Source organism: Pagrus pagrus, assembly GCF_965226575.1.
Source record: "Pagrus pagrus genome assembly, chromosome: 10".
Classification (NCBI taxonomy): Eukaryota; Metazoa; Chordata; class Actinopteri; order Spariformes; family Sparidae; genus Pagrus; species Pagrus pagrus.
Window position 1 is genome coordinate 294,909 of NC_140194.1, and position 17,592 is coordinate 312,500.

Below are 17,592 nucleotides of genomic sequence, written 5' to 3' on the forward strand. Positions count from 1 at the left end.
CGAGACCTCGTCTTCTTCTTCATGCTTTATGCCGGCAGTTCAACATCAGCGCCACCAGCTGGACCGGAGTGTGACTGCAGTCTATCTTTATATTAACATCAGTCGTGTGTGTGTGTGTGTGTGTGTGTGTGTGTGTGTGTGTGTGTGTGTGTGGGGAGGATCCCCTGTCCTGGGTCGCTGGGTCACAGTCCAGGCCCGTGTCCAGCTGATATCCACCCTGCATCATGCCTCTGGTTTGCCTTACGGTTCCTGTTGACTTTGATTTGAATGAATTGCCCTTGTTTCATGTCAGAGCTCCTGTGTGGACTCGCTGCAGGGCATCCTGGATAATGCCAACCACCTGTGCACACTGTCATCAGCAGCCAGAGGAGCCGGTTCAGCGACAGGCTGCTCCTTCCAAAGAGCCGACAAACACACGGAAACACTCCTTTGTCCCCCATCAAACTGCTCAGCTCCTCACTGGGGGGAGGAGGGCGAACAGATGACCAGTGAGAGAGAGACTGAAGGAGAGACTGAAGGAAAGTCTTGAAGTATATGTGTGTGTGTGTGTGTGTGTGTGTGTGTGTGTGTGTGTGTATATATATATATATATATATATATATATATATATATATATATATATATATATATATATATATATATATATATATATATATATATATATATATATATGAGCTGAAAGTCTCACCTGAACATGGATGATTTCAATCAGTTCGTCAGTTGAATCATGTGACTGATGATCTTTGTTGCTTATCTGTGGACGATTTTTTAACTTCATTCTTACAGTGTTTTTTATACTTGTTATACTTATTTATATGTATACTTTTATACTGTGTGTGTAACAGTGCTGTGAGTGACATGGAGCTTCAGTTTCCCTGAGGGAACCTCCCAAAAGGATTAATAAAGTTGTCTGAGTCTGAGTCTGAGTTCACGTCCTCTGAGACAGTTTGATGACACTGATCTGATATAAAGTGTTGTTCTCATGATGTGTAATACTTTCTGACACTTGTGGTCTGAATATGTAGAACATGTAGTTCTCTTCATTCAGCCTCTTAGCTTCTGCAGAATAAATCCCAGATCACCTGAAGCGAGACTCAACGATCAGCTGTCTTCATCCGGAGCTGCTCACCTAACCCTAACCCTGGATCATCCTTCATCCACATTATGATGCATCATTTTTAACCGTCACTGTCCAAACATATCCTGCTTCATTATCTTTACAGTTTGTCAATGTAGATCCTGCACACTATACAACATGTATACATACATATAATGTATATTCCATCCACTCGTATTCATATTTGTCCAGTAAATATTCTTTATTTATTTACGGTGTTTACTTCCACTAGTAACCTGTGCACCGTACAGTCCTGGACGTTCACACTTCTTTATGTTCTATAATCATCAGGATTTGATTTGATTTCACTTTATTATCAGAATACTTTCCTGAAATGTGTCTTTCTTACTGAGACATACACATTTTCATTAACATAACAAATACTACAAATACATGACAGACCTTATAAAAATGTATTACTTCTTATTCTTCAGATGAAATAATAGATGTTTGTTCAGTAGAGACCCAACAAATATCACATTGTGATGATTTAAATAGCTGTTTCTGTGAAAATGAAACTCATGGGGCAGCTGTAGCTGAGGAGGTAGAGCAGGACGTCCAGTAATCGGAAGGTTGTTGGTTTGAATCCCTGGCTCCCCGGCTGCATGTCGAGGTGTCCTTGAACAACCCCAAATTGCTCCTGATGAGCAGCTGGCACTGTGCAGCCTCTGCCATCAGTCATTTATCATCAAATCAGCAAAATCTGTCAAAATAACACAATGTGATTTTTTTTATACTCACCTGTTTCTAAAACACCAAACAGCTGCTTCAGATCTGCTTCTGTTTCTCGTATGTTTGAAGACATTTTGTCGCTTTTAAACATAGAAGTAAATTTAATGTCTCTAATTAATGTTCACACTCTCTTCACTCTGTTTTCAGGTCATTTTGAAGTCAGCTGCTTGATTTGATCACATAGTTTTAGACAGAAAAGAAGTTTGTTTTAATTGAAGGGTTAGGGTCATAAAAATATTTGACTTTTCAAAATAAAACATTTTCTGAACTAAACAGTTCATGTATATATGTATCGCATACTGACGTCACAATCATTCATATATTTATAAAACAACATAAAACAAAAGAAAGATAGTAACTCTGCGTGCGCGTGCGCAGAGCTTTTACCGGAAGCTGAGTTGTCAGTTTTGTTTTGGAAGTTGACAGGCACGTGAGCTGCTGACGTCATCAGTAGAGAGAGTAGGCGACATGGCGGCGGACTCTGTGGTGAAGGTAAAAACATGTTAACGTTATTAATCTGTATCAAGTCTGTCACTTCCTGTTATTGATAACTCTGTCGGGGGCCGTCAGTGTCACTGAGCCCAACTGCAGCTCACTCAGCTCCACTGTTCATGAGTTAGCTGAAGTTAGCTAGCGTTAGCCGCTGTGCTAGCTGTAATGTAGCCACAACGACACCCTCAGCTCACAGCAGCAGTCTGAAGACATGCCACGAAATCACCGCAGTCTGTTGTGAGCCTGTGTTAACGACACCACTGTTCATCTGGACATCTTGTTTTCACACCGACGAACCGAGCCGGAGGCTCCGAACACCGCTCTGAACATATAGCATCGTAGCAAGGAAGCGAGCTGACGGCTGTTAGCAGGTCGGGCCGCACTGAAGTCACTAAAGTGGTCAACAGTTAGCTTCTACACACCAGACGACCTGTGAGATCAATAACTGAATCAATCACTGAATAATACGATAATAAAACAATCTTTACGGCAATTTGAACGTCAACACACTCAGTCAGCTGACGCCCCGTGTGTCTGCTAAATGCTAACGTTAGCATTGCAGCTAACAAAGTTTCTCACCACAGAAGTAGTTTAAACTGCTCTCAGTCAGTCAGGTGTGTGTACCTGCCGCTGATGTTACTTCCTATTATTTGACATGTTGACACAATATAATGAAGCTCTGGACATCGATGAGGAAACAATATGAACTGAAGCAACTTCAGTTAGTTGAAGTTTGGAGGAGCAGCAGGAGGTCTGGTGGAGGAGGAGCAGCAGGAGGTCTGGTGGAGGAGGAGGCTCAGTGATGTCAAACATGTATTTATTGAGTCAGTTTCAGGACTCTGTGTCTGCACCAAACCCTCAGACAGCTCTTTGTGACGGGAAGTTGCAGCAGTCATTTTACTGGCAGAGCCCAGGAGCTGCTGTCCTGCTGCTGCCTCCATTAATTTGTTAATTTGTTAATGTGTGTATTGAGTGAATCTGAACCAACCCTTTAAAACACTGAATTCAAACAAACTAACTGATCAAGGCAGTGGTAGTTTTCTACATGGTAGAATTACAGCATAGATGGATGTAACGACTTCAGGGCTGTCTGACAGGAAGAACAGCAGTGGACTTATTATAAATAAAGTGATATGTGACATTTTTAAGAAGTATTTCACAGCTGGAAAGACACAAATATGTTTGTGTCATGATCAGACGAAACAGAGATAAAGAGCTGTCTTATTCTCTTCTGCTCGAAATGTAGAAAACCTTCAACAACCACAATGCACTGCACCAAACGGGACCAATAAACACTGCCGATGATTGGTGACGTACTGCGAGCTGGGCGGGGCTTGGTTTGGAAACAGGAAACTGTAAATCAGCGACAACAAAAACATCTTATTACATGTGAACAGTGAAATATGTGAGAACACAGTCAGAGAGAAGTGGACCGTGAACTGGATCCTGGTTCAGATTCAGGTGGTGCTGCCTTGTTTTACAGTTTGATCAGAGTTTTTCCATCTCTGTACAGAAACAAGATGGTGGCCGCTTCCTGTTCTCGAGCTTTACTGCAGCTGAACAGTTCGTACGTTTCTGAGAACGGCAGCGTAGTGACAGAGCTGCTTTATAGTTTATCAGCTCCGCCTGGTTCAGACAGTTTTGTCACTCGATCCAAGACCCAGGGAAACGGCGGCTCTCTCTCTCAATCCAACTACACTCTTTGTGTCTGAGGATGTCACGCTTACTAAATATGAAACAACATGTTTTGGCAGATGTTGGAGGGTGTTTGCAGCAAAGTGGAGAGAAGTTTAACATTATTCATTTACTACCAACATCATAGTGACACAAAATAGTTTGAAAGCTGCAGAGTTCCTGTTTAAGTGTGTGTTTAGATCTGAGATGTGTTTGATGCTCCTCACGTCGTCATCACTTCCTGCAGTCCTGCTGAATGTGACGCCTCACACACCTTTAACATCACGTCTGTCACACAGGTTCTGTTTGAACATGAAGGAGTCTTCATTCATCCAGGCAGCGCTGACGAAGGCAGCGAGCAGGATTTACTAATTTCTGGCTCACTTCGGATCGTTGACAAGGTAAAACAATATATGACATCACATATTAGACATACGACCGCTGACATCATCATTTAATTAGCAGGTGATGATGATGAAACTGACGACAAATCTGAGTTCAGATGTCTCATTTATTCTAAAACACCAACATCTTCATTTTACTGTCAAAGAAGAATCAGAAAACTTCACATGAAGAAGCTGAAAGCCGACATTTAATTCATCACATAATCAGAATCATTAACAGTTAATTAGGCTCCACTGAGTCTTAATGGTCCTCAAAAGTTCAATACTAGTTTCCTGGTTGTGTTTTGTGCTCGTGTGATATAAGTTGTGTCTGCTGACTGTCAGGATGCTGAAATCATCGTGGAGTTCAGACCTTCGGACGACGCTGTGGACCCGTCAAACATGCTGTGTGCTGGGAAGGTTTGTGTACCAGAGTAGTCGGATTACTTCAATATTACAACACAAATATGTAACTTAACAGCAGGAAGACAACAGGAAACAATGAGATGGAACAACTGTGTGTGTGTGTGTGTGTGTGTGTGTGTGTGTGTGTGTGCGCGTGTGTGTGTGTGTGTGTGTGTGTGTGAGCAGGACTCCAGCTCAGTGATGGAGTGGAACCAGTGTTCAGGTGAGAAGTCGCAGCAGCTGTTAGAAACCCAGCTGAGCTATGAGACGGAGTGGGACATGATCAACGCTGTGTCCTTCAGGAAGAAACCCTGCACCAATGGAGAGGGTGAGTCTTCTTCTACTCTCAGTATCTTCTCACACCTATGGAGGTTCTTCAGCCGCCTTATCACCTGTAGTACCTGTAGTACCTGTCACACCTGTAGTCCCTGTAATACCTGTCACACCTGTAGTCTCTGTGGTGCCTGTCACACCTGTAGTCCCTGTAGTACCTGTTACACCTGTAGTACCTGTGGTGCCTGTCACACCTGTAGTCCCTGTAATACCTGTCACACCTGTAGTCCCTGTAATACCTGTCACACCTGTAGTCCCTGTAGTACCTGTTACACCTGTAGTACCTGTGGTGCCTGTCACACCTGTAGTCCCTGTAATACCTGTCACACCTGTAGTACCTGTGGTACCTGTCACACCTGTAGTCCCTGTAATACCTGTCACACCTGTAGTACCTGTGGTGCCTGTCACACCTGTAGTCCCTGTAATATCCGTCACACCTGTAGTACCTGTGGTACCTGTCACTCATGTAGTACCTGTGGTACCTGTCACACCTGTAGTACCTGGCTGATGACTAGCCGTCTGTGTTTGTTTCCGGGTCTGTCAGGCTCTCTGAACCACAGCCATGACCGGAGCAGGTGGGCGCTGACCTTCAGTGTCAGTGACCTGAGGTCCGTCACAGTGAAGGAAGAAGGTTGGACCTTCCTGGTCTTCAGACTGAAGGAGTCGTCCACTTCCCTGCCTGCACTTCACTTCCACCAGGGTGGCAGCACCGAGTTCCTGGACAGCCTGAGGAGATTCGCTCTGCTCAGCGAGTGAGTACCAGACACGTGAATAACCACACAACACATGAGTCCGACTGGACTGACACTGCTGAAGTGTTCTGCTGACAGGAAGTAGTGTGGCGAGTGTTGTGTCTGTCCTCAGCAGACTGTCCTCGTCTCCATGGAGCTTTGAAGGAGGTGAAGTTAATGAAATATGTGCAATATGTTTAATGTAGGTCAGAGCAGACTGGACACACACACTTTCCGTAAGAGGACGTTGTTTGCTACACTGGTCTGTTTTTGTCGTGCGGTTGTGTGTTATTTGTTGTTGCTCTCGTGTCGCCTCAGTGGACCCGTTTCATTAAGTCAGAGCGGAGGACAGTGCCTCCTCTGTGAGCCTGCTGATAGCTGTTATTAAAGTTCTTATCAAAGCCTTTCATAATGAAATCGTTTGATTAAGTGCCGGATATTTTCATTGTGACGTCTCGCTGACTGTCTGTCTCCTGATTGGCTGTTCGGTCTTTCATTACAGAGATGAATGAAAAGGACGACAAACACGTTGACTCACTGTTTATTTTCCAGATCTCTGAATCAGCGCTCACGTCTGCTCGTTAGAAATATGTGACTCTGCAGCAGCTCGTCTATGACTGTCTGTAGTTCACACTGACTTTAACCCTAACCCTCATATATATATATATATATATATATATATGAGCTGAAAGTCTCACCTGAACGTGGATGATTTCAATCAGTTCGTCAGTCGAATCATGTGACTGATGATCTTTGTTGCTTATCTGTGGACGACAATGAAACATTGTTTTGTGTGTCTGTGCTCAGTTCTTGTGTGAATGTTGTGAGTTTTGTGTTTGCAGGGCTCCAGATGATGACACGTGTCTGTTGGTCAGCACACCGAACAAAGCTCTGTCTCAGTCCTTCGAGAACCTTCTGGATGACAACAACTTCGGCCTCGTCCATGTAAGAATCTGAATCAGTCAACAGGCTCACAGACATAACAACACCACACTGCTCACAGACATCACAACACCACACTGCTCACAGAGTTGAGTGTTGAAACATTGACAAGCTGTATCATCCTGCTCTCTGCTGCTCACCCTGATGAACATGGCTGAATGTCACATGTCTCCACAACATCCTCTTCACTCAGGTCGTCTCTGATGGAAACGTAGCTAGTTGACCAGCAGACAGCTGAAGATCGGTGTTACGGCTGTGTTGTCACTATAAATCACACTGAGGTCTTTATGTTGTCAAGTGACCACATTAACCTCCACACTGACTCAACATCCTGTTTAAACCTGGTGAAATGTCCCTTTAAGAAAAACATTGGTCTCCAGCAGAAGTTCAGAAAGGACCCGTACGTCACCACCCTGGGCGGCTTCTCCAAGGTCACCAACTACATCTATGATGCCATCCGGGGGACGGAGGAGCAGCACCAGCGCCCCCCGGAGGAGGTGGCCGATCTGCTGGGTGAAGTCATCCCGGGCCTGGAGATCAACCAGCAGGAGGAGCCCGGCTTCGAGGTCATCACCAGGGTGAGAGGAGGCTGCGGCTCACACTGTATCTGCATCAACATCAATATCTGCATCACATGATCTTTACTGGTTTATTGATCACAGACTTAGCATTAGGGTAAAGGGTGGTCTAATGATGGGTTAGGGTTGGTCTAACGATGGGTCAGGGTTGGTCTAACGATGTGAGATGTGGTCTGACGATGGGTTAGGGTTGGTCTAATGATGGGTTAGGGTTGGTCTGACGATGGGTCAGGGTTGGTCTAACGATGTTAGGGTTGGTCTAACCATGGGTCAGGGTTGGTCTAACGATGGGTTAGGGTTGGTCTGACGATGGGTCAGGGTTGGTCTGACGATGGGTCAGGGTTGGTCTAACGATGTGAGAGTTGGTCTGACGATGGGTTAGGGTTGGTCTAATGATGGGTTAGGGTTGGTCTGACGATGGGTCAGGGTTGGTCTAACGATGTTAGGGTTGGTCTAACGATGTGAGAGTTGGTCTAACGATGTGAGAGTTGGTCTAACAATGGGTAAGGGTTGGTCTAACGATGGGTCAGGGTTGGTCTAACGATGGGTTAGGGTTGGTCTAATGATGGGTTAGGGTTGGTCTAACGATGGGTCAGGGTTGGTCTAACGATGTTAGAGTTGGTCTAACAATGTGAGAGTTGGTCTAATGATGGGTTAGGGTTGGTCTGACGATGGGTTAGGGTTGGTCTGACGATGGGTCAGGGTTGGTCTAACGATGTTAGGGTTGGTCTAACGATGTGAGAGTTGGTCTAACGATGTGAGAGTTGGTCTGACGATGGGTCAGGGTTGGTCTAACGATGTTAGAGTTGGTCTAATGATGGGTAAGGGTTGGTCTAACGATGGGTCAGGGTTGGTCTAACGATGTGAGAGTTGGTCTAATGATGGGTCAGGGTTGGTCTAACGATGGGTCAGGGTTGGTCTGACGATGTGTCAGGGTTGGTTTGGTTTAACGATGTTAGGGTTGGTCTAACGATGGGTCAGGGTTGGTCTAACGATGTTAGAGTTGGTCTAACGATGGGTCAGGGTTGGTCTAACGATGGGTCAGGGTTGGTCTAATGATGGGTCAGGGTTGGTTTAACGATGGGTCATGGTTGGTCTGACGATGTCAGAGCCATCGCTGCTGAAACAATTGTTTAAATTGAAAATGGAGTTGTGGATTTTTAGGATGGTGGCTCATCTGCTGATCAGATGAAGGAAGTTCATGCCTCCAGTGTTCAGTCTGTAGAAACAAAGGAGCTGCAGGTCAACACTCCATGTTCTCTGTTGAGCACAGATTACAGATGTGTTAGCATTAAGCACCTGTGACTGTGTTACCTGTGTACCTGTGTGTCAGATCGACCTGGGAGCGAGGCCTCAGGTGACGAGAAGGGAGCCCCTGTCAGCAGACGACTGGACCAAACATCAGGATCCAGAGGGGAGGATGAGCGACGTCACACACCTGAAACAAGTCATCTTTAAAGGGGCACGTAGCTTCTAATTAATCACCTCCCTCTAACCAATGACAGTCACATTATTAATATCCACTCACTGTGTTTGTATGAGGTCATCATGTGACTGGTCATGTGACCCTGCAGGGGCTGTGTCATGCTGTGAGGAAAGAGGCCTGGAAGTTCCTGCTGGGATACTTCCCGTGGGAGAGTACGCTGGAGGAGAGGAAAGTCCTGCAGAGGTCCAAAACGTACGACTGAACATTTATTACACTTTATATTGTTTCTGTTCTAAACGTACTGTAGCATCTCAGACAAACAAGACGCCATGTCGACATATGATGAGTCGATCAGATGAGCTGACTGATGTGTTGGTGTGTGTGGTTGCAGTGATGAGTACTTCAGGATGAAGCTGCAGTGGAAGTCTGTCAGTGAAGAACAAGAGAGGAGAAACTCCCGGCTGAGAGACTACAGGAGTCTAATCGGTGAGACAAACAGGATGTTAGGTTCTGGTTATTTCATCTCTGATCTCTGAGCAACAGGAGGATTCTGGCTTCAGATGTTATTGATCAGTTGAACCCATCATGTGAACGTGTCCTCGTGCTCTGTGGCTCTTTTCAGAGAAAGATGTGAACCGAACAGACAGAACTAACAGGTTCTACGAAGGCATCGACAACCCGGGTCTGGTCCTGCTGCACGACATCTTGATGACCTACTGCATGTACGACTTCGACCTCGGTGAGACTCCATCTGTCTAATCAGACCTCATCTATGTGTTTCAAATCTGTTGTTGTCAGCGGAGGTCATGATCCTGCTGAACGAGGGAACAACTGATGATGTCATGAATCATGTGACAATGATGAGGAGGCTGTGACCTTCCTCACATTAACACAGTAAACTAACAGAAATGTCTGATTTCATCATGTGGTGTCTTCTTCTGTGGTTTAATGGACAGAGACTAAACCTCGACTAACATTTGTTTAGTGATGTCAGTGACTGAACTCTGTGTGTGTGTGTGTGTGTGTGTGTGTGTGTGTGTGTGTGTGTGTGTGTGTGTGTGTGTGTGTGTGTGTGTGTGTGTGTTCAGGCTACGTTCAGGGGATGAGCGACCTGCTGTCTCCCATCCTCTACGTGATGGAGAACGAGGTGGATGCTTTCTGGTGTTTTGTGTCCTTCATGGATCAGATGGTGAGCGGACTGACAGACTGCAGCTTCTTCATGTTGCATCAGTTTATGTTCAGAAAGGAACGTTTAGTTTTCACACACTCACAATCAAACTGTGCTGCAGTTTGTAAACCAGCAGAGGGCGTTCATCCAGTCAAAGCAACATTTTCACTGGACCTCGACCCAGTGTTGGGTCGAGGTCCAGACAACATGAGGTGTAAAAATCAATCAGTTTATCAGATGAGAAACTTGTGACTGTTTGCAATGATCCTAAAATGTAACAAAGAAAACAGAGGCAGGATATTTAAAGAGTTTAACAATAAACTTTAATGTCTAAACTGACTGAAACACAGAATTTAATATTGATGAGTATCTTTTCCATGTCGGTGCAGATGAGACAACATAAACACTGATACTGATCCATCTTATCAGAAGAACCAGACAGAATCTGCAGAGTTCAGCACATCGTTAGATCATCATACTGCAGCCACAGATTCTGTTTATACAACAGTCCTCCGCGTGTGTGTGTGTGTGTGTGTGTGTGTGTGTGTGTGTGTGTGTGTGTGTGTGTGTCTGTCTGTCTGTGTGTGTCTGTCTGTGTGTGTTGCAGCATCATAACTTCGAGGAGCAGATGCAGGGGATGAAGACTCAGCTCATCCAGCTCAGCACGCTGCTCAGACTGCTCGACTTGTCCTTCTGGAACTACCTCGGTATGAAACTCCTCCCACACACTCACCTGTACCTGTGACAGTGTTGGATACTGATGATGTCATGGTGATGTGACAGAAACATGTTGTCCTATCAACTCACTGATGGGTGTGTTTCAGTGCATCAACACACAGTCACACAGGGGGCGCTGTGACATCATCACATACGAATTGAGTGATTTAAATTGGATTCATATAGTGCTTTCAAAATAAAAGTCACAATGCTTCACAATAAAAGCATTGAGCAGACAATAACAAACAAACAGTATGACATCATCTCCAGCGGAGGCCAATCAGGAGGCTATCTGCAGTCTAGCTGAACCAACCTGACACCTTATCTGATCAATCAGCACCTGTCAGCTGATCAATACAGCAGCACCCTACACTGTAAAAAGTTGATGTGGATCAGGATGGTCTGCCAGCTGATTTAATGATGTCATCACCATCCTGACCCTCCAGATACAAAAACATGATTCTAATTGAACTTCACTGTAACGAGTTCTTATAATGATTAATAATCTTTTATTCATAATAATCAGTTAATATTATTATTAAAATAACACACAAAAGTTTTTGATCTAAACAAATTCAGATCTAAACTACAGTTTATACTTGTGAACAAAATAAATCAGTGTTGTGTTGTTCTGTCCCTTTAACTCTGTGTGTGTGTGTGTGTGTGTGTGTGTGTGTGTGTGTGTGTGTGTGTGTGTGTGCTCTGCAGAGTCTCAGGACTCAGGTTATCTCTACTTCTGTTTCCGCTGGTTGTTGATCAGATTTAAGAGGGAGCTCAGCTTCCAGGACGTCCTGCGACTCTGGGAGGTGAGTTTCTGCTCACAGCTGAAGCTGCCGCCATCGTCACATGACACATGGTCACATGACACATGGTCACATGACACATGACACATGACACTGTCAGTCACAGTACAGAACAGCTGTAATACATGTTACTGTCTCTGTTCCTTCTCAGCTTCCGTAGTTTTCTCCTGTTGCTGTAATGTCAGAGTCTGTCTCGTTTGGTCCATTCTTCATCTCACTGTGTGTGTGTGTGGACAGTGTCCACCTGTCTCTAACTGTGTGTCCTCCTCAGGTGATGTGGACCGGTCTTCCCTGTCAGAACTTCCACCTGCTGGTCTGCTGTGCCATCCTGGACTCAGAGAAACAGAAGATCATGGAGGAGAACTACGGCTTCAATGAAATCCTCAAGGTGAGCTGACTTTATCAGAATCAGTCAGAATCAGTTCTCCTTTATTGTCCCACAACGGGGAAATTTGTTTGCCACAGCAGCCAAAGGACAGAATATTACAAAATAACAATAGCCAAAAATTAACAGTATAATTAAAAAGGTAAGAAATAGAATAGACTCGTATATACATATCAACATGATATTGTACAGAATTATGTTGTTGTCATTGCTGTTGTTGTTGTTGTTGTAGTCGTCGTCGTCGTCATCGTCAGCTGTAAACAGTGTTTGTTAGGGGTGGGGGAAAAATTCGATTCACATAAGAATCGCGATTCTAATCATCCACGATTCTTAATCGATTCATAAACTTCAAAAATCGATTTTTAAAAAAAAAAAAATAATATATATATATATATATATATATATATATATATATATTTTCTATTTTGAAAAATCACACAAAACACCAATTTGTGTTATTTGTGTACAGTTTATATTTCTAACTTCTGGGAGAAAAAGGCAGCTGGCCTAAGCTTTTATTTAGGCAATTTTATTTATGCAAGTTATTTCTTGTACAGTAAGTTTTTATTTGTTTAGCATGAATAAATGTTGCCTTTTTTTAATGTTTGCCTTTGTGTGATTACATCATTGGAATCAGTTTGTTTAAAAATCACATTATCTTATACAAACTGTATTGTTTTGATGCCATAATTTGCCTTAACACACTATGCACTGTATCAAATTTTGAATCGAGAATCGATTCTGAATCGAGAATCGATTCTGAATCGAATCGTGAGACACCCAAAGATTCACACCCCTAGTGTTTGTCTTGCTGTTGTTGATAAACAATGTTTTTCTTGTTGTTGTCGATTAAACAGTGTTTGTCTTGTCGTATTTGTTGATAAACAGTGTTTGTCTTGTCGTTGTTGTTGATAAACAGTGTTTGTCTTGTCGTTGTGGATGTTTTTGTTGATAAACAGTGTGCGTTGTTTTTGTTGGTAAACAGTGTGTGTCTTGTCGTTGTGGTTGTTGTTGATAAACAGTGTGTTGTTGTTGTTGTTGTTGTTGCTGTTGTTGTTTATAAACAGTGTTTGTCTTGTTGTTGATAAACAGTGTGTTGTGTTGTTGTTGATAAATAGTGTGTGTTGTGGTTGTCGTTGTTGATAAACAGTGTGTGGTGTTGTTGTTGATAAACAGTGTGTGTCTTGTCGTTATGGTTGTTGTTGATAAACAGTGTGTGTTGTTGTCGATAAACAGTGTGTGTTGTTGCTGTTGTTGTTTATAAACAGTGTGTTTTGTGGTTGTTGATAAACAGTGTGTGTTGTGGTTGTTGTTGTCGTTGATAAACTGTGTGTTGTGGTTGTCGTTGTTGATAAACAGTGTGTGTTGTTGTGGTTGTTGATAAACAGTGCGTGTTGTGGTTGTTGTCATTGATAAACAGTATGCTTTGTGGTTGTTGTGGTTGTTGATAAACAGTGTGTTGTGGTTGTTGTCGTTGTTGATAAACAGTGGTTGTTGATAAACAGTGTGTGTTGTGGTTGTTGTCGTAGATAAACTGTGTGTTGTTGTGGTTGTTGATAAACAGTGTGTTGTTGTTGATAAACTGTGTGTTGTGGTTGCTGTCGTTGTTGATAAACAGTGTGTGTTGTGGTTGTTGATAAACAGTGTGTGTTGTTGTTGATAAACTGTGTGTTGTGGTTGTTGTCATTGATAAACAGTATGCTTTGTGGTTGTTGGTGTTGTTGATAAACAGTGTGTGTTGTGTTTGTTGTGGTTGTTGTCTTTGTTGATAAACAGTGTGTGTTGTGGTTGTTGTCTTTGTTGATAAACAGTGTGTGTTGTGGTTGTTGTCGTTGATAAACAGTGTGTTGTGGTTGTTGTCGTTGTTGATAAACAGTGTGTGTTGTGGTTGTTGTCGTTGTTGATAAACTGTGTGTTGTGGTTGTTGTCGTTGTTGATAAACAGTGTGTGTTGTGGTTGTCGTCGTCGTTGTTGATAAACAGTGTGTGTTGTGGTTGTTGTGGTTGTTGATAAACAGTGCGTGTGTTGTGGTTGTTGATAAACAGTGTGTGTGTTGTGGTTGTTGTTGTTGATAAACTGTGTGTTGTGGTTGTTGATAAACAGTGTGTGTTGTGGTTGTTGTGGTTGTTGATAAACAGTGTGTGTTGTGGTTGTTGATAAACAGTGTGTGTTGTGGTTGTTGTGGTTGTTGATAAACAGTGTGTGTTGTGGTTGTTGATAAACAGTGTGTGTTGTGGTTGTTGTGGTTGTTGATAAACAGTGTGTGTTGTGGTTGTTGTCTTTGTTGATAAACAGTGTGTGTTGTGGTTGTTGTGGTTGTTGATAAACAGTGTGTGTTGTGGTTGTTGTGGTTGTTGATAAACAGTGTGTGTTGTGGTTGCAGCACATTAACGAGCTCTCCATGAAGCTGGACATTGAGGAGATCCTTCAGAAGGCCGAGGGCATCAGTCTGCAGATCCACAGCTGTAAGGTGAGCTGCTCACAGCCAGCAGCTCTCAGCCACATGTCATGGTCTTCATCAGACAGCAGGGGGGTCTTCCAGAAAGTGGTTTTGTGAAAGCTCTGAGTTTGTTAACCCTGAGATGAGAGAAACTCTGAGTGTTCAGCTCCAGAAAGAGGAAACTGAACCTCTGGTCTGTTACTGTGGTAACTGACTGTGTGGACCTCACCTGCTCACTGGCAGGTTCACCCGAAGAAACCCTGAGTGTGACGGAGCTGTCTGACAGCGGCTGTCCTTTCCTTCTCAGTCGATCATGTTGAAGCAGAAATAATTCACATAGTTTTACACCAGGAGGAGAATTTAGATTCATTTAGATGAGCTCTCGCTCCCTGACGAGGACTGGACCCAACAGAACCGCTCCTCATCAGTCCGTCATTTATATTCTCCGGCCGCACAGCGAATATCAGGCTACACATCATCGCTGACGTGCTCTCAGATCTGAACCATCCTCTTTAATCACTTCACAGGTTAATCAATCACCTTCAGCAGCCAGAAACAGAAATAACTCACATTTCATTTGGCTTCTGTATTTCCCACAGACAGCTACAACAGGAACCATCAGTAGAGCCCGGTGGACTTTTCCAACAACGTAATTTCAAAGTCTGTGTTTCTAGTTTGCCGCCGCATTGAGTATAAGACTAAATGACTTCTAGTTCAGTCTGTAGACAGGAAGTGTGTGTCTGCCTCTAATGTTGGGTCCTGGGGGAGAGTGACGCCCTCTGCCTCTGGTCACCCAGCGAGCTGACTCAGGACCAGCTCCTCTGCCTCTGGTCACCCAGCGAGCTGACCCAGGACCAGCTCCTATGCCTCTGGTCACCCAGCGAGCTGACTCAGGACCAGCTCCTCTGCCTCTGGCGGACGTGGTGGAGGTGGAGGTGAGCACCACTTCATGTTTATCTACTCAGCAGGATGTTGGACACAGATGTGTGTTAAACAGCATCTGTTGGTGGTAAAAGCTGCTACAAGTTAAAATATCCACTGAATAAACTTTGACTTTGTTTAATATGTGAAATAAAACCAAAGTGAGGAGCCATCGTGAGACTGTTTTTATATTTCATTTTCAGCCGATTTAAATTAAATAAAATAGCCTAAAATAAAATAAAACATTGAACAACATTCAACCACTTCCTCAAAGGCTAATAGAAAAGACAGTGATGTTAAATTCAAAATGAAAAGACGACTGCAGTCAGTGACTTTTGTTACGGCCGCAGCCGTGTTACTTTTTTTCCCCCAGAAAATGTCTGCTTCCTGTTTTCTCCCATGTTGCCATGGTGATTCCCAGTATCGGAGCTCCATTGATGATGGCTTTTTACTGGTCGTCAGGCACGAGCTCAGCTCAGAGTTAACATACTCAGAGTCCACTTACCTGACTCAGATCAGCTGTTCTGGAGTTCAGGGTTCGCCTCAGAGGCTGTTGAACCTCCTTTCTGGAATTAGAATATAGAATAATAGAATAGAATTACTTTATTGATCCCAGACTGGGAAATTATTTTGTCACAGCAACAATGGTAAAAAAAGAAAAAAACAGAAGAAAAAACACTCTGTACATAACATAGACAGAAGCAAGATATATACAATGTATATACACAGTGCAAACTATACTATAAACAATAATATCTATACAACTAAACAAGAAATAAACAATTCCTATGAATGTGCAATAACAGAACAAACAAATACTTCTGAATGTGCAATGCCCCCCTGGACAGTCAGTCAGAGTCAGAGTCAGTGTCAGTGCGTCTGCAGCCAACACGTCTGTAACTGACCAATGAGGAGCGAGCGTCTGCAGCAGCAGGCGGCCATCCAGAGCAAAGGTGAAAGGCTCTTTTTCTGTCTCCTATGGATGATGTCATCATCCAGGGGCCGTTAGAGGTCAGAGGTCATCTCCATCCAACACAGCACCACACTGAGTGACCTGATGAAGACCATGACATGTGGCTGAAAGCTCGGGATGAATTCAGCTGAAAGGAACAGTTTAAATGTGACACATTTCAGTTGGTTAATAAAGTTGATTCAAAGGTCCGGATGGACGGGTCGTCAGCGCGTTGAGTTCTACAGAGAAACGGATCGTGACGGACAGAACTGGTGCTGGTTTGGTGAAGCTGTGGAGTTTAGTGAGTCTTGATGTTGGTCTCGTTTCTGAGTGTCTGAGCTGTGGTTTATCTTCCTCAGGATCTGCCTCATTCCATCAGCGTCATCCTGGGCTTCGACACACAGGTTTGGGCTTCTGACCCGACAGACTCTGGACCTCCTCCACCTCACAGACCGACCCAGCGGCCGGACGCCTGCTCCAACGGACACTTGAGAGAAACCAGCTCTCACAACAGCTGCAAAGTGGCCTTCATATCGTAGTGAAACGCAGAGACTGACTCAGTGTGTCAGCAGCAGGAGGACGAGGAGCAGGACGAGGACGAGAAGGAGGACGAGGAGGAGGAGGAGGACGAGGATGTAAAAAGGATTGAAGATTATTCAGAATCTTATTTTTGTAATTTCTTGTACCATATTGTCTCTTTGAGTCAAACAGTCATTCCTTCTCTGCTGCTAAGGATGTTTTCTAAAGCTCCATTCAGACAGAACGAACCAGCCGCTCGCTCGTTAACTCATCGTTAAAGATGAAGCTGCAGGATCTGTGACAGACGGCCTCCTCCAGGGGACGCCGCACACATACTGCAGGACGAGAATCCACAACAAATGAATTGACAGAACCGAGACTCTCCTGAGAATCTTCATGTTTCCTTCAGTATCAAAGTAATCTATTACATTCATGAGTACACTGGAGACAGGAGCTGCTAACAGCTCACTGAGTGGACAACAGCTTCATGTTAATGAATACAGGCTGCACCTGTCTGCAGCTGACAGCTGACTGCTCATTGGTTCATACACAGGCTTAATGTTGGTGTTAGCATGTTAGCATGTTAGCATGGCTCAGATCAGCAGCAGGAGGAGATGGTGGCTGTGTGAATGGAGCTTCAGAGTCAACATGACGTTTATTCATCTGAAGAAGACAAACTGCCTGCTGATCTCTAATAATCCAAAACCTCCTCAGTATTAATCTGCTAATCTGACCCCCGTCCTGCCGCGAGACCAGGAGACCAGACGAGACGCTAACGTGGCTGGAGGAAACTGTTTCATCTTCATCAGAGGAAACTGTTTCATCTTCATCAGAGGAAACGGTTTCATCTTCATCAGAGGAAACGGTTTCATCT

The 17,592-nt window shown here is 44.0% G+C and overlaps 1 protein-coding gene across 2 annotated transcripts in view; it reads left to right on the plus strand.

Moving 5' to 3' along the window:
* The first annotated feature begins 2,258 nt into the window (after positions 1-2,258).
* tbc1d15 (TBC1 domain family, member 15) overlaps positions 2,259-17,592 on the plus strand; it is a 16,397-nt gene continuing 1,063 nt past the window's right edge. The window contains exons 1-17 of one of the 2 annotated variants that reach the window (XM_084364801.1): positions 2,259-2,341; positions 4,315-4,416; positions 4,744-4,818; positions 4,990-5,131; positions 5,681-5,888; positions 6,710-6,812; positions 7,190-7,387; positions 8,721-8,849; positions 8,962-9,065; positions 9,205-9,299; positions 9,436-9,552; positions 9,902-10,002; positions 10,589-10,688; positions 11,407-11,504; positions 11,773-11,889; positions 14,270-14,356; positions 16,559-17,592. The exon at positions 16,559-17,592 is cut by the window's right edge and continues 1,063 nt beyond it. In XM_084364801.1, coding sequence (XP_084220927.1) covers positions 2,318-2,341; positions 4,315-4,416; positions 4,744-4,818; positions 4,990-5,131; positions 5,681-5,888; positions 6,710-6,812; positions 7,190-7,387; positions 8,721-8,849; positions 8,962-9,065; positions 9,205-9,299; positions 9,436-9,552; positions 9,902-10,002; positions 10,589-10,688; positions 11,407-11,504; positions 11,773-11,889; positions 14,270-14,356; positions 16,559-16,738 — 1,980 coding nt within the window. In that variant the 5' untranslated portion in view covers positions 2,259-2,317 and the 3' untranslated portion in view covers positions 16,739-17,592. The remainder of the gene's footprint in view (positions 2,342-4,314; positions 4,417-4,743; positions 4,819-4,989; positions 5,132-5,680; positions 5,889-6,709; positions 6,813-7,189; positions 7,388-8,720; positions 8,850-8,961; positions 9,066-9,204; positions 9,300-9,435; positions 9,553-9,901; positions 10,003-10,588; positions 10,689-11,406; positions 11,505-11,772; positions 11,890-14,269; positions 14,357-16,558) is intronic. The other variant, XM_084364802.1, reaches the window with a different exon arrangement.